General features: G+C 39.9%; 1 protein-coding gene across 1 annotated transcript in view; it reads left to right on the top strand.

Moving 5' to 3' along the window:
* The first annotated feature begins 1,404 nt into the window (after window positions 1-1,404).
* SCGN (secretagogin, EF-hand calcium binding protein) overlaps window positions 1,405-15,628 on the top strand; it is a 50,449-nt gene continuing 36,225 nt past the window's right edge. Inside the window, exons 1-4 of the mRNA XM_017878498.1 lie at window positions 1,405-1,825; window positions 2,733-2,803; window positions 10,931-11,023; window positions 14,321-14,410. Coding sequence (XP_017733987.1) covers window positions 1,744-1,825; window positions 2,733-2,803; window positions 10,931-11,023; window positions 14,321-14,410 — 336 coding nt within the window. The 5' untranslated portion in view covers window positions 1,405-1,743. The remainder of the gene's footprint in view (window positions 1,826-2,732; window positions 2,804-10,930; window positions 11,024-14,320; window positions 14,411-15,628) is intronic.

Genomic DNA, 15,628 nt, shown 5'->3' with positions numbered 1-15,628 from the left:
TTTAGTAGCTAACTTACACTGAATGTTACTGTATATACTGTGACAATAGGTTTATGTGATTTTTTATTTGACCTTTATGATAATAACACAGGGTAAATACTACGATTATTCCCATTTTACAGTCAAAGAAAGTGAGGCTTCTTTTGAGTAACTTGCCCAATATCACACACAACTAGTAAGAGGCAAAGCTGGGCCCCGAACCCAGAACTGTTTTCTTCTGAACCATTTTTTTCATTATTATTAACTAAAGTCCATATTTATTCAAATTTTCTTAATTGTTACCTAATGGCCTTTTTCTGTTCCAGCATCACGTCCAGGATAAAACATTACATTTCTCTGTCATGATTCATTAGGTTCCTCTTGGCTATGACAATCTCTTAGACCTTACTTGTTTTCTCTAATAGAGTCACCCCTCATTAACTACACCACCATAGCAGCTATAATTCACTGGGCATTGCTCTGTATGGCTCTGATCCTCAGAGCAACCTTCCAAAACAGATGTTTTAATCCTCATTTTACAGAAAAGAAAATTGAGGCTTAGGGAGATGAGAACTAATGGTGCAGGTCACAAAGCTGGTAAATAATGGAACTCAGATCCCGACCCAGGACTATCTGACCATGAGTGTCTTGTTCTTTTCACTACTCTGATTTAGATGACTTATGCATGTGTGCTTTTTATAAATAATTCTGAATGCTAAAACCAGAGTCAGGGTGCCGTAAAGAAGATCTACATCTGGTTCAACTTTCTTATCTAATATCCAAGTATTTTCTATAGATTATCCAACGAAAGGTTGTAAACATATAGTCAAAATGTATCAGTGTAGTTTGTATACTTTTTCACAAAGTCTTGCCCAATTTTGTACAGTTTTGATTGTTAGAAAGCTCTGTGTTCCTCCAACTGATTTTTATCCTTCGGTCTTAATGTGGCTGTTAGGAGCCAAACACAATCATCTAAGCCTTCTACCTAAGTACCTTGCAGGCAGACACATCTCCCCCAGACTCTCTTTTCCTGGCAGAGTACAGCTTAGTTTATATTTTCCTCAGCATCCTAATGATGCTACTTTAAATCACAGTGACTTGCAGTATCCCTATTTAGTTGCAAGTCCTTATAGTGCATTATGGTACAGCAATGTGTATGTCCTATACAATCAGGACTCAATAATTGCTGTTGACTTACTCCTTGCTTAAAGGGAACCACTTACCACCACCACCATCTCTTCTCACCTACCCTCCCCACACACTACATTTCTAAATCCTCAAGCCCAAAGGGCCCTAACCCTGACACTTCCTGCAACCTTTTAAATGAGGCAGCTCTCCCTAGAAACCCCTTGAGACACAAGTTTGGAAAGTGAGTCAAACGTAAGAGGGATGTCTTCTCTGAGTCTGACAAACAAGTTAAAGGGCAAAAGCAGTGAGCCGTGGACGCCTGGAGACAGTTTCTTTCTTCCTGAATACCCCACGCGCAGAGACAGACAGGATCTGCCAGGACAGCGCGCAGGGCGGGGCGGGGACCAGCGCGCCAGGAGCGGGGCGGGCTTCCAGCAGCTGGTTTTTGCTGAGGGCTGAGGGACGGCTCAGCGACGCCACGGCCAGCAGCGCTCGCGTCCTCCACAGCAACAGTTACTCAAAGCTAATCAGATAGCGAAGGAAGCAGGACAGGGAGTCAAGAAATTCCGTAAAGGAGTCCTTACCAAAGTTGTCTAGGTCCTTCCGCGCCGGTGCCTGGTCTTCGTCGTCAACACCATGGACAGCGCCCGCGAACCGACTCCGGGGCGGTTGGACGCCGCCGGCTTCTGGCAGGTCTGGCAGCGCTTTGATGCGGATGGTGAGTAGAACAAGCTACTTGCACACTCAGGTGTAGACGTGACTCTAAACTCAGCCCGCTGAAAGGACGTAGAGTTTCCCCTTTACTGTAGGGAAAGTTATCGACCTGGGTTGTTAATGCGTTGTACCTAATACAGTATCATTAACAGACGTTTGGCACACTGGTGATACACATCTATACAACTTGTTAAAATTCTGGGTGGTAGAATTTCCACTTTCCCCTTTCCAATATCTCTTTGTGTGTGTGCACGCCATATATACGGTAGACATACATATATATTGTATATATAATGACTAATATCATTGTATACATTCAAGGCTTGTGGGACTCAGCTATTTGAAGTCATCCTTCCCTAAATGGGCTCACTTTCACTCAGTGACTTTGTTGTACACCCTTCACTCTCTCAAAATGAGGATAAATTTTATCAACTTTCAAAACGACTCCACCAAAAAAAGACTCCTCCACCAAAAAACTACTTGAAAATAAAATGGAACTACTTAATATTTGTTTTTATTAATAAAGAAACAAAATATCTAAAAGGTGTGTTTTAACTCTGCAAACTGGGATTCAATACTTACACCTGTTAAGTTTCTCCAGGCTTCAAAAATTTTTGGTTAAATTTTATTGCAAAGTTCACGCTTATTCGTTGATTAAAATTCATGTACTTAATAGCCTTTCTTTTCCAAACACTAATATAAACCCTAGCATAAAGCACTTATTCTGGAACAGTGTTTACTGTTCAAACCTATGTCTTCTAGAGGTAGGTGTTGGCACTTTGTTATTGGAATAACAAAAATAGTGTTGATGGAAGCTTTATAAATTGTGAGATTAAAAACATATTTAGATAAATACTGTCATGTGTTATTTTATATGTTACTATTATTTATGTTTATTTTCTTGCATTTAGAAAAAGGTTACATAGAAGAGAAGGAACTTGATGCTTTCTTTCTCCACATGTTGATGAAACTGGATACTGATGTAAGTACTTGTACACTAAGCCTTAATGTATGCCTCTTAGTAAGATACACACATCCAAGTCTTATGTTGATTTGTACCTATTAATTCCATCTGACCTCTTTTCTTCCTTGCATGTATGTAATTTCTCCCCCTCTCCTAGCAACATAGAGGGATTTAGGCACGTTTTATAAAAGGTGCAACTGTAGCATTAGACATGCTGGTCACTGACTTTCAGTGTAACATCTGCCATCCACTCAGAGATCTTAACTGTAGACTCAGTTAACTTGGTTTTGAATGTCTCCTTGGTTATGTCTCTGGTAATTGATTTATACCTGGGGATAAAGTAGCCCAATTTGTTCAAAAAGCTGGAAAAGATGTTAAGCACATTAAGGCTCTGGGTGTTTCATATGTATGATAGTCCTCTGATAGCAAACTACAAACCATTTAAAATCACTTTTCCATTATTCATTTTATTAGAAGAGGTTACAGATTTTTCAGGGCATGACAAACCAGGAAACAGCCAGCATACCCAGAGCCAGATATAAATGGAAGCCAATCTATCTAGTGTCCATCTGATGGTAAATCTGGCCTTGGGAGATGTAAGTGAACTCTTGAAAGTCTCTGTACCAAAGCAGAGAAAAATTTTACACAGAAACACATGAGCAAAGGCCAGCCTGGGGATGGGCTCGATCTGATGAAAGCTCCAGTAGGGCATGCATAGTAGAAGGAGACGCTCTAGGGACAATTGAATTTAAATGAATGATGGAGATAGTTTGTCCTTATCCTTGAGCTGTTTATCTGAAGAATAGAAGTGCATCACATTCTCATGTGAGAGCTCAGTGAGGGAACAAGTAGCTCCTCACCACTGTTGAGAACATGGAAAGAGTATGGGATAGGGGGTGCAAAGGAAGCCAGTTCAGAAACAAAGGGGCTGGCATCTGCTCCCTTCAGCCGCACAGGTCTCTTGGTCCCCCTCTATTTCTGTCTGCCTCTCATATTCTGTCTCTCTTTTTTATGTCTATCTCTGTCATTTATCTGCTCACTTCTGTTTCTCATCTCTGTGTTTCATGGCTCTCATCTCCCACTGTTTCTTGCCTTTCTCTCTGACCTCTCTGTCGCTCATCTTTCTTGTCTCTTTCTTATATCTGTTTCTCATGTGTTTCTCTAGCTGTCTCTTTGTTTTCCCACTCTTTTTCCAGTTTCTCTGCTTCTCAAAGCTCTTTTGTTCTCTCCTTTCCCCGGGTCTTTTATTTCTCCTTTCTTCTTTCTTTCTTATCTCTCTTTCTGACTTTCATTTCTTTTCTCATAATTTTCTCCTTCACCCTTTTCTTTGCCTCTTATCTCCCTTTTTCTCTACCTTTTATTGATTTTTGTCTGCCTGCACTCCACCCCTTACCCTGTGCAGCCTGTGAAGTGAAAGGATCAGCAGATGAGAAGGATAGAGACACGAGTCCCTTCTTTCCTCTGGTCAGACCACTTGCACACACTCCTTTTTATCCTTCATTCTTGTACTTACACAAGCTACAGGTAGAGCTGAGGAAGCCTCCACCAAGCGAGACTTCTGATTCAGTCTTGCAGCCAGTTTCACATGCCAGCAGCCCATGGTGAAGCCCACCAGCCTTGTCCACAGGGCTTCTATTTACCTCTGTAAATGTAAGGCTCATCGTGCTCCAGGAACCGATCTTATCTATCACGAACATGGGTATTTGAGGAAGGCAAAAAGACAAAGTTAAAACCATTCAAAATCTTGGAATAAGTGGGATGGTCAGCTCCTAAAAATCTATCATCAGGGACCTGGACTTCTCACCTTTTCAGAGGGATCCTTGCTGTAGTGATTTATAAAAGGGAGGAGAAAAATTGCTATCAGTGTTGAAGCTGAAGTATCTAATTTTCATTCATCGAGTTGGGGTCTGCTCTAAGCTGAGGATGCTGTGAGATATCTTCATCTGAGGCCTTGGCTAACCTTAGAGGCATTGTTGCCTTTGTGAGAGAAAAGAGGGATGTCATCTCTTGCAGCTTGACTGTTTTTACCACTGCCCCTATCTCAGATGTGGTCCACGGACTAATGCTCTTACACAGGGGCAAGCATAATCCTTGAGGAAAGAGGACAACAAAGGACTCACTGGTGTCCTGCGTAACTACATTCAGTGCAAATGTCCCTGAGGCTGGAAAGGGGGTTGGAAGGTCTCATAATTCTTAACCTAGTGCAAATCAAATTTCAGTGTGCCTGAGAATTATATTTGCTTTGTTAAAATGCAGACCCCTAGGTCTCATCCTGTAGGTATTTAAGTACATTTGGGGTCTGCCAAGGATCTTTCATTTTAAAAGCACTCAAAGTCAGTTTGCATGTTTTTTTACGCTCTTTTCCTCCAGGAATGGTAACTTTTGGAGGGGGGATTCTAATATAATTAGGCCAATCCCACTGAGCTGTGGCAACAGCCCCAGGCACATCTCATGAGCACTTGGCTGGGAAGAAAGCTTTTGGAGCCAGGATGATAAGTTTGAACTCTTAACTAGAAATGGAATCATCTGCCATTGGATGCCTTTCAAAATGCTGAGGCACTACTCTGGGGAGTGTGCTTGCCGGGACCTTCATTGGGCACTCCATGTTACCTGGACAACCATGATTAAGGAAGCTATTCCTAATTTTGGGTTTTGTCTCTGATGAGTAATAAGCAGGCCTTAAGGAAGTTCTTAACAATAGGGCAGGGTTTCCAAAATGGAAGCCCTTTCAGTTGAGGAACAGTCACCATTTGATTGTGACACCTGCTTTTGATTGGTAATGCCCAGTGAGTACAGAATCCAGCAGCAGGGAGGCCTCCACAATCAGGCAGCCCCTCGCTCTGGTGTTCAGCAGTGGTAAGCCATTCTTCAAAGGCATGAATAGCTCTACTTTCCTCTGCTGATTACTGGGTCACAGAGACCTCAGAAGAAGGTATTTTGAGGTTTCTAATGGCAAGCTGCCTGCTAGTCTATCCAGGAGAGCAACCAGCCTGCTTGTAATTACCTGTTCCTCAGAGCCTCGCAGGGGATTGACTTAATGGAACCATCAGCTGCAATTGCTGCAATTTCTGTTACTCCCTGCAAACCTTTTCTTTCAAAATGCTGAGATTTTAGCCAGTCCATAGATAAGCATCAGATTCTATGTGTACATACCCCTCATGTACAGTACCACATCCTGGGCCTCTGTCAATATTTCAGGGATTATAAGTACCCTGCTGGAGCCTAGTGTCTCAGATAAGGACTGATGGGAAATTACAACAGAAGAAGCCCCAGTTTCTTTTGCTTTAGGTCAAAGGGATAGTCATGAGCTTTGGGGTTCGAGGTCTGAGAAAACAGAAGCCAAGATTCTGTGCCCTCAAACTAAAGGTAATGTAGAATCTGGCTACTGCTTATTTGGTTTCACATTTATTTACTTTAAAATCTAATTTTTCACCAACATAACCCATGTTAGTTAACTTCTTTTGGGAATGCCCAGCCCATCATAAAGAATCATTTATTCATCCAACAGATCCCGTGTTCCAGAGATAAATAAATGAATGCTCTACTTGCAGAGTTCTTAATCTAAAACATCAAGTTGAAATTCAAAGTGAAGTTCGACCCTGTTGAGTGATTTCCTGTTGAGTATTGTGCTTTTCCTGTATGGTACATGAACACTCAAATGTAAGCACATACAAAGTCTTTGGTGCTGAGACTAGACAGGTTAATCCCACCATGATTAGTGGGGTGTCACATGAGGAAACCTGGTTGACAGAAGATCCTGGAGTCTCAAAGAACCTGTTCACCTTCCATAGAAAATAAAAAAAAAAAAAAATGTGCCTCTTGTCTCTGAAGGCCCACTCCAAAGAAGGCTCATGGTCAGGGGAAAGGACAGCTATGTGTGGAGGCAGAAATCCAATGCTCATTCCCTATCTCTGCACCTAGAGCTTTGTGATAGCAACATGCCATTTAAACCTCTTGGGTCTCAATTTTCCTGTCCATAAAATAATAATTATTAGAATAATGTTTTGGTCTGTCTGTTTCACAGTGAAGATCAATAAGATAACATAAGTGAAAGGTGCTTTTAGTTGCAAAAGCACCCAACATGTATGTTCTTATGCTGATGCATATCTTCTTGGGTCCTTAGTTTTCCCAGTGTTTATTCTACGCCCCGCTTTGCCTCAGATCCACCAAGTGGTTATCCCACACAGGATCGTTGAAGCTTACTCTCTTAAACGCTGAAATGCTTTTAAGATTATATATATATATATATATATATATATATACACACACACACACTGTGTGTGTATATATATGTGTGTGTATATATAGTATATATTTATATATATGTGTGTATATGTGTGTGTGTGTGCATCTATATATATGATTTTCAGTTTATGAGAGCAAGTTTTCCAAGCTAGGGTAACCTTTGGAGGATGCCTTAAGTCATACTCACCACCACCTTTGGTCCTTCATGAGTAAAGGAGGCTACTCAAAGGAAGACAGAAGACAACAGACAGACTGTCATTTCAGGGACCTGTTAGACTTGCTCTGTCTTAGACAAATGATACAAGCATTATCTCTCATTTCTTCATTTGATGCTTTGGTTCCAAATCACTAATGTATTTTTTCACATTTTTAGTCTGATGTGTGTTCATTTAGAAAGGTATTCTTTTTTTTTTTTGAGAGGGAGTCTCACGTTGTTGCCCAGGCTGAAGTGCAGTGGTGCGATCTTGGCTCACTGCAACCTCCGCCTCATGGGTTCAAGCGATTCTCCTGCCTCAGCCTCCAGAGTAGCTGGGATTGCAGGCACGTGCCACCACGCCCAGCTAATTTTTTATATTTTTAATAGAGATCGGGTTTCACCATGTTAGCCAGCATGGTCTCAATCTCCTGACCTCATAATCTACCCACCTCAGCTCCCCAAAGTGCTGGGATTACAGGTGTGAGCCACCACACCTGGCTGGTATTCATTTTTTGTTTTTTGTTTTTAAATAGACCCTTCACTGTTCCCCATTTATAATCACCATATGAATATATTTGGTTGATGTTTACAGAGTCAGACTGTCCAAGTCCTCTTATTTTAATCATTTTGGGTTTCCAAATACAGGACCAAAGCCAGAGAAACAGCAGATGACCTTGATATGGCTAGGATATCAGATCCATTTGATTGATACATCATCTCAATCACAGATGCTAGTGGTTTGGGTTTATAACTTCAAAAAATAGCTATACATATAGATGTTATTTTTTAGTTCTTATTCATATAACCTTTGTTTTTTTTTTTAGAGACTCACCTTCACTACGATTTATTTCAAATAAAGTTTATTGCTCACTATTTATTATCCACTTGGGAACTATACAAGCCATTAATTCATTAACTTCTTTCTGTTGCATGAATTTCATCTATTTATCATCCCCTGCAGCAAAAGGCAACAAGTGAAAAAAAAAAAAAAAGGAAGTACAATTCTATCTTTATACTTGCTGACAAAAGTTTGTGTATGATTGAACAGGGAAGAGGAAAACTACTGACTGACATGAAACTTGGCAGTTCCCTATATATCCAGTATCCACACCAATCCTGGAAGTTTAGAGAATCAGATATTAGAGGATCCAATAGCTTAAATTATATCAGCTCACAGCATCTTTTCTACCTTACATCGAACATTTGCTATGCACCCACCTCCTGCAATGAGTTGGCACGATGGATGCCAGTGTCAGGGGTTGAGGTCTAGCATAATGCCCAGGAACTTCCCTAGCATTAAAATTGTTCTTGCTGACCAAAGTGTTCCCTGGTTTTCTAAGAATAGGCTTTCAAACCTTCAGGGTCTTATAATATTTAAAGCATCTGGTTATCTAACTAGTTGCCAGAACCTATCCTGAAAAATCCCAAAGCAAGTCATCAAGCTTTCCTTGCATTTTGTTTGAACCATTTCTCATTTATTAACAACTTAATGCTGGAATGCAATGACTCCATTAGGTGTTCTCTGCCTCATCTCAAGCAACAACAAGGTGTGGTGGAAAGTGCACTATACCAGATATCAAATGTGCTGGTTTCAAGATTGTTCTGCCAGTATTCAGTGGCATCACCCTTCTGGCCTATTTTCTCATCAGTAAAATGAAAGGAGAGTGTCTCAGATCCTTAGAAAAGATTGCCAAGCATCCTCTGATTTTTTCTCCTTTACTCTTTTGCTTCTAAATCATGAAGACTAATCTGAAGGAATCATACATTTTGATTTATAGTGAAGCAATGGATAAACTTATCATGAATTTGAGTATTAGTCTTCATATGTTAAGATCTGGAAGGTAGAGAGTTTGTACTACTTTTCTACTAGATTTTCTGCTCCCTGGAAAACATTTGCCATATGCAGTCTTCCCTGGGTTTTATTCCCGAGAGCAACATGTTGTGCTATGCTAAAGTGTTTTAGGACATTTTGTTCTAGGAAGGACTAAAACAGAGCCTGGGTTGTTCTGGCAAGTTCTTTGCCATATGCAAGAGGTCAACTGAAGTGATGACAGCCTGAGGGGAAGAGGTGAGGACTGACAGCCCCTCTGAGTCAAGACTACAAAAAAACCAAAAACATTTTCTCAGCTAGTGATGGGAAAATGATAACGGAGAATTTCCATGTAAGAAGCGGGAGCACAAAAGAAAAAACAAGTTTCCCAAAGAGGAAGAAGCTAGCAGGCCTACAAGGAAGCCAGGAGCTGAAGGGTATAGTACATTTTTTTCTTCTGCCTCCCAGGGCCTTTGTGAAGATCCAGGGAGACAATATTTGTTAAAGAGCATGGCTTAGTGCCCATTCTCTGGCTGGCACTCCAAAAATGTTTATTCACCTGCTCTTCTTTCCTATTCTTGTGAATTGGATGTGGCAGCTGTTAATTCCCCATCACACTTCTCTTTCCACCATCTCCTCTCTTCTTCCATTAAGGAGAGGTCCCAGTGGAAAGGAAGGCTAGACAAAGATGCCTTCCACCAGCCTGTGATAGAGGGCAAAGACCAGGTCTCTTTTGCTGACTATAATGTCACCAGCAGCCAGAATTGTGTTTTGGCACATGGTAGGTGCTTTATAGAAAGCAGTGTTTTCTGAGTTTTATATCTGAAGTCAACATGTGGTGGGCTAAAGTGTTTTAGGACATCTAGAACCTGGGTTGTTCTGGTAAGTTCTTCCTTATCTCAGGATGTTGCATCACCAGCACATGCTAGGGTTATTCTTGAAAAACACGAGTAAGAAAGGCAGAAGAACTGAGTCAGCCCAAGGCCACTCAGATAACTGTCCTGTACACATGTGCACGGATGATGCATCCAGAGAGTGTCCTGAAGGCTGAGTTACTTCCACCCCCAACACCAACAGGGAGGATAATGAGTCAATAGGATTACCTCTTCTAAGCTCTTCTAACTTACAGCTGGAGGGCTTGGGACCAGAGATAGCATGATAGTATTAAGGAGAATGAATTTAGCATATATTTCAGCAAGTCTAGAATCTTAGAATTGGGCACTCTTTGGGATTATCTATGCTTCTCAACCCTTGCATCAGAATTCATTCTTTATTGTTGGTTACATATGTCACTTTTACTGTAGTAACCATAAAATCCACCAAAGAAGACAATTAAGGTTCTACATAGAAGGGAATTGTAACATCTTTGGTTAACTCAGCAATTACCTTATTACTTTGGTCTCCTCTTTAATTATTTCTCCCTTCTCATTATTTTTTTTTTCCTTAGAGAATACAAAAGAAGATTAAAAAGGAGTTACATACACCTGGGGGCCCAGAACAACTGGACTTTTCAGTTAAAAAATGTAAAACCTCTGAGTTACTGGGAAGAAAACCTGTAATTACAATACAATCTTTTGTCACAACCAAATATAACACTGTTCAAATTTGTTCTTCCAGCACCCTAGTCTCTAAGCTTCTTTTAATCAATATTTTAATAACTAATTAACTGTAAATTGTACCTAGTCAAGATTCTGATTAGTGCTTGGTTGCTCAAGAAATCTCCAGCATTGCTCTTTTTTCTACAAAAGGATAAAATCACTTTAAATAGCCAAGGAACCTGCTTTCCAGGTTTGAAAAACATAATTATCATGCTGTGTGTTTTGAATATTTGCTATCCTAACTATATCTTTGAGATCCCAGTGGCTTTAATGTGGCCCTGTTTGGTCAATTGCAGGACACGGTCATGAAAGCAAATTTGCACAAGGTGAAACAGCAATTTATGACTACCCGAGATGCTTCTAAAGATGGTCACATTCAGATGAAAGAGGTACCTTTCATGACTGTATCTTTCATGGCTCTATTCTTCTTGACTGTTTTTTTTCTTTACTTTGTCATCTTGAGCTGTAATATTCTTTGAAAGACAATGGAAACTTTACATTTGATCAGGAAATTAGAGATTTCAGAAAGGCATTTGGCTTAGATAACATTTAAAAAGTAATCACCTCTCCTTTTTCATCTACTTAGTAACAAAGAGTGTGCAATTCTTTTATCATTTTATTTTGGTCAATCAATATTTGTACCTATTTTATAATTGGGGAATTGAAATGATAGAGGCCTTTCAATTACTTGATCCACCATTTGTCTCTTTATATAGTGTCCTGTTCAAACTGAACAGTGATATAAGGAAAAACTTACTGAAAATAAATAAGGTTAAACTTCAGCATCAGCTCCCAGTGGAGATGGGAAAGATCTATCCCTAAGATCATTAAAAGCATGACAGACAATAGCTGTCTTTACTTCAACTCAATCCACTTTTATGGAGCACGTACTAAAGCATGTAACTATGCTACATGTGCAGCGCTGTGGATGGTCTACAACTTACCTGATCATTTCTCCTTCCAGTTACAAAAATGTTTACAGTTTAGAAAGGACTTCCACATACATTTTATTATTGTATTCCCATAGTAGTTAAGATGATGATAGGCATGGGACATTATCCCTATTTTGCTGATAAGGACTTGAGTTAGTTTCCTAGAATAACATGACCAAATAAGTGGCAATGGTTTTAGTGGAACCCTGCTTATAGATAGGAATCTATACAGGTTCCTACTATGTAGCTATAAATCTGTATGTGAAAATGAGTCAATCTGAAACTAAGATATTTTTTCATAGTCAGAATTGCCTGTTAGACATATTACCTGACACTGGGAGAGCTAGTCTCTTGATGTTGTGACACTGCCATATTTGAGCAGTCAATATTATTGAAGAGAATAATAGGACAATTTCTTCAGGAAGTTATGTTAATAGGGCAGGATAATTTCCCTTTATAAAAAGTGTGCATGTTCACCAGGAGACTGCCTTTTCAGAAAACTAATAAACTAAACTCTAGATTTATGAGTGTGGCTGTTTCCAAACTTTTAATCAAAGGCAAAATTGTATATGTAACCCAAAATTATCATTATACTGGATGTAAAAGTATCAATGTATGCATCAACAGAACAGTAAATGCAAACAGCAAGTTAGGTGTACTAAACAAGAGATTCATAACTACATGTTCACTGTTGTAATTTTCCAGACCCTGGAACAGAGCATAACATATAGTAGAGCTCAGTATTTCTTGACCTAATTAATGAATGAGCAAAACATAGCAAATAACTGAAAACTATTATCTTATTAATAACAGATAGACATTCCTCAGTAATTGGCCAACCATTTTTGTCTTGTAATCCTGCATATGAGTGTCATTGAGGTTGTTGTTTTTATGAAAGCTGATGGTGCAAGACTGCATCGTTCCCAAGGCTCCTTAAAACCTTCTAAGTCTGTAAGTCTAAAGAGCAGCAAGGCCTTTTGTTTCCCCTACATTCCCTTGCTGTACTATTGACCATTTCACTTACTCCAATTACAGGTAGTCGTGACATAAAAATCAGCCCACTTTGGCTCATGTTGGATTTTCTAGTAAAAAATAAGATGGGAAAAAGGCCACTGTTAGTCTCAAAGAGCAGTTCTCCATTCCAGTTGACCCTGTGTAGGTTGATGAGAAAAGCATGAAGTCAATATGGTGGAATATGAAACCTTAGGCAAGTTACTTAATTTCTCTGAGCCTCAATTTTATCATCTTCACCAACATGGCAGTCATCATTTATTGACTATTTGATATGTATGAAGTATTTTCCTAAACAGTTTATAAATACTGGCTCATCTTACTTTTAGTCTTCCCATCTGGACCAGGATATCAATATTATTATCTCCATTTTCCAAATGAGGAAATTGAGGCACAGATATATTAACTAAATTACCTAAGATCAAATCATTAGTAAGTAATGGAGAAGAAATTTAATTTCACTCTAAAGCCTATCACTTACACTTTGAACTGCACTCCCTCCCATTGACAAAAAGGGGATATTTACACTCATCCTGAAAAACTGATGTGAGGACTTAATGAGATGATAAATAAAAAGCATCTTGCTGGTACCTGCCATGTAGCAGGCACTCAAAATCTGGTAGTTATTGTTAACATGGTGTGTCCTTGAGCTGACCCACATCCAATTAGAAAATGTGAATGAGAATGTGAGCTAATCACACCTAAATCCCTTCCGGAGCATCTGCTGTGGACTCACTCTGTGGTATTGTACAAGACACTGAGCAAACTACTCAGTTAGAGAAGAAATGACCATTGCCTATGGCAACAGCTCAGAAAGAAGACAACATATACTACAATACCCTAGGCTTGGCAATGAACACAACCAAACCTGAAAAAAGTATTATAACTACATAGGGGAACAAGATATTATTATACCTTTGTTCAAGGGAGTGCATGAAGTAAATCAGTCAAACTGATGCTCATATTAAAAAACTGATTGGTTGAATTTATCATACTTGAGTCAACTGTTGTAGTATTTTATAGACACTAATAATGTTAAAGAATATAAACCCGTAGCTAACACTCAAGTATCAAGCCAGGCAGCAGTTATGCTTGCTTTTGCACTGAAGTACTACATATATACAGCATCTCACCAGTAAACCATAGTGATTAAAAGTGTGGGCTTGAGATCGCCAAGCTGAAATACTGACTTCATCGCACACTAATTACAAAACTTTGGCAAGTTCCTTATCTCTGTATAGACCAGTTTCCTGCACCGGAAAATAACAGTAATGGTATGTTGTGCACCCTATAGATTGTTATTAGGATTAAATTAATTAGCATACGCAAGCATTTAGAATAATGCCTGGCAAACATAAGCATTATTTGCTATTTTTATCTTCTGTTATTATGGAATTAAATTAGTTCAGTATTGGAAGTTCTTAGAATAGTGCTTGGAACATATCAACACTTAACAAATTTATTATTGATATTAATGTTATATTCATCATTATCTTAGATTTTAAGCTCGTGGAAGGCAGATATCCATAGCGATTTATACTTAGTAGGAGTGTGATACTTTCTGAAAGAATAAATGAATCAAAGAATGTCAATCAAGAGCACAGAACTGCAAACTGAGCTGTTCATCCTGGAAGATCTGAGACCTTCTGCCCTGGAAGATGTACCACCATGCCTTTTACCAGGGAGCATTCTTAAATGGACACTGGCCAGGGTCCCCGACTGTTATTTTTTCTGTTCCTTTAGCTTGCTGGTATGTTCTTATCTGAGGATGAAAACTTTCTTCTGGTCTTTCGTCGGGAAAACCCACTGGACAGCAGCGTGGAGTTTATGCAGGTGAGTGCTTGGTTATGTCTTTATGGAGAAAGAGGATGGAGACAAGGCTACGATCTTAGCCACCTGCTGCGGCTGCCACCACTCCTGCCCAGCGGTCAAGGGAGAGCTGAGCACTGAGGATAAGACCAAGCAAAAAATGCCTTAGTGATGAGTGAGGACTTTGGTCCCAAACCCCAGTGTTCTCTCAGTGCTGTCCTGGGGTGCTCCTGAGCTGACAGGCTCCTTTAGTTTGGGCTGGAGGAAACTTTAGACAAGAGGCCAGGTAGGTACACTGAAGAATGGAGAGGGAGGGGAGGTGGGGGACTATGGAAAGGAGAGCAGGTGCCCCATCTGAAGCCCATATCCCTATGGAGCTTCAGCCTTTTGAGAATGCTGTCTAGAAATCTAGACTCCAGAAAAGAGCGGTAACTAATTTTAGTTTTGAAGGCATGATGATACAGAACATAATGTATTAGAGTGCTGGTCCAGCCAGGAGGCCTTCTGTTTATAATCATGGGAGAGTAAAAGCTAAAGGCAATATCAATAACCTCTCTTACCACTTTCTCTCTGGTTATCCCTTCTCTCAGCCTCTCAGTGTTACTGCTCTGTTGGGGAAAAACAACCAGGGAAGGGCAGATAAGGGTTTCCTCAAGGCCAGAGCAGCAGATTCAAGACAGCCACTGCATCCGGGGCCCCACACTGGAAACAGTTACCATGTCCCCATTTAGGAGATAATAAGTTTTGCATAGGCAATTTACAGAAGAAATTCTGAATGGACCATGAATTTATGCCAGTAACTCAAGAAATGCAATAGTTTTATGGAAAGTAATTTTGGAAAAATTCAATCACGATCCTTTATAATTTCATTATTCACAGTTAATTTTTTTTTTTTAATTTGTCCTGGCCGGGCACGGTGGCTCACACCTGTAATTTCAGCATTTGGGGAGGCCAAGGTGGGTGAATCACCTGAGGTCAGAAGTTCAAGAGCAGCCTGTCCGATACTGTGAAACCCCATCTCTACTAAAAAAAAAAAAAAAAAAAATTAGCTGGGCGTGGTGGTGGGCACCTGTAATCCCAGCCACTCAGGAGGCTGAGGGTGGAGAATTGCTTGAACCCAGGAGGTGGAAGTTGCAGTGAGCATGGGTCGTGCCATTGCACTTCAGCCTCAGGGACAAGAGGGAAACTTGGTCTCAAAACAAACAAACAAACAAACAAAAAAACCACAAAAAGTCTACTTTT

The sequence above is a fragment of the Rhinopithecus bieti genome, unplaced genomic scaffold (genome assembly GCF_001698545.2).
Source record: "Rhinopithecus bieti isolate Rb0 unplaced genomic scaffold, ASM169854v2 scaffold_11110, whole genome shotgun sequence".
Lineage (NCBI taxonomy): Eukaryota > Metazoa > Chordata > Mammalia > Primates > Cercopithecidae > Rhinopithecus > Rhinopithecus bieti.
The sequence above is the reverse complement of the archived record's forward strand: the minus strand, read 5'-3'. Positions and strand labels throughout refer to the sequence as shown.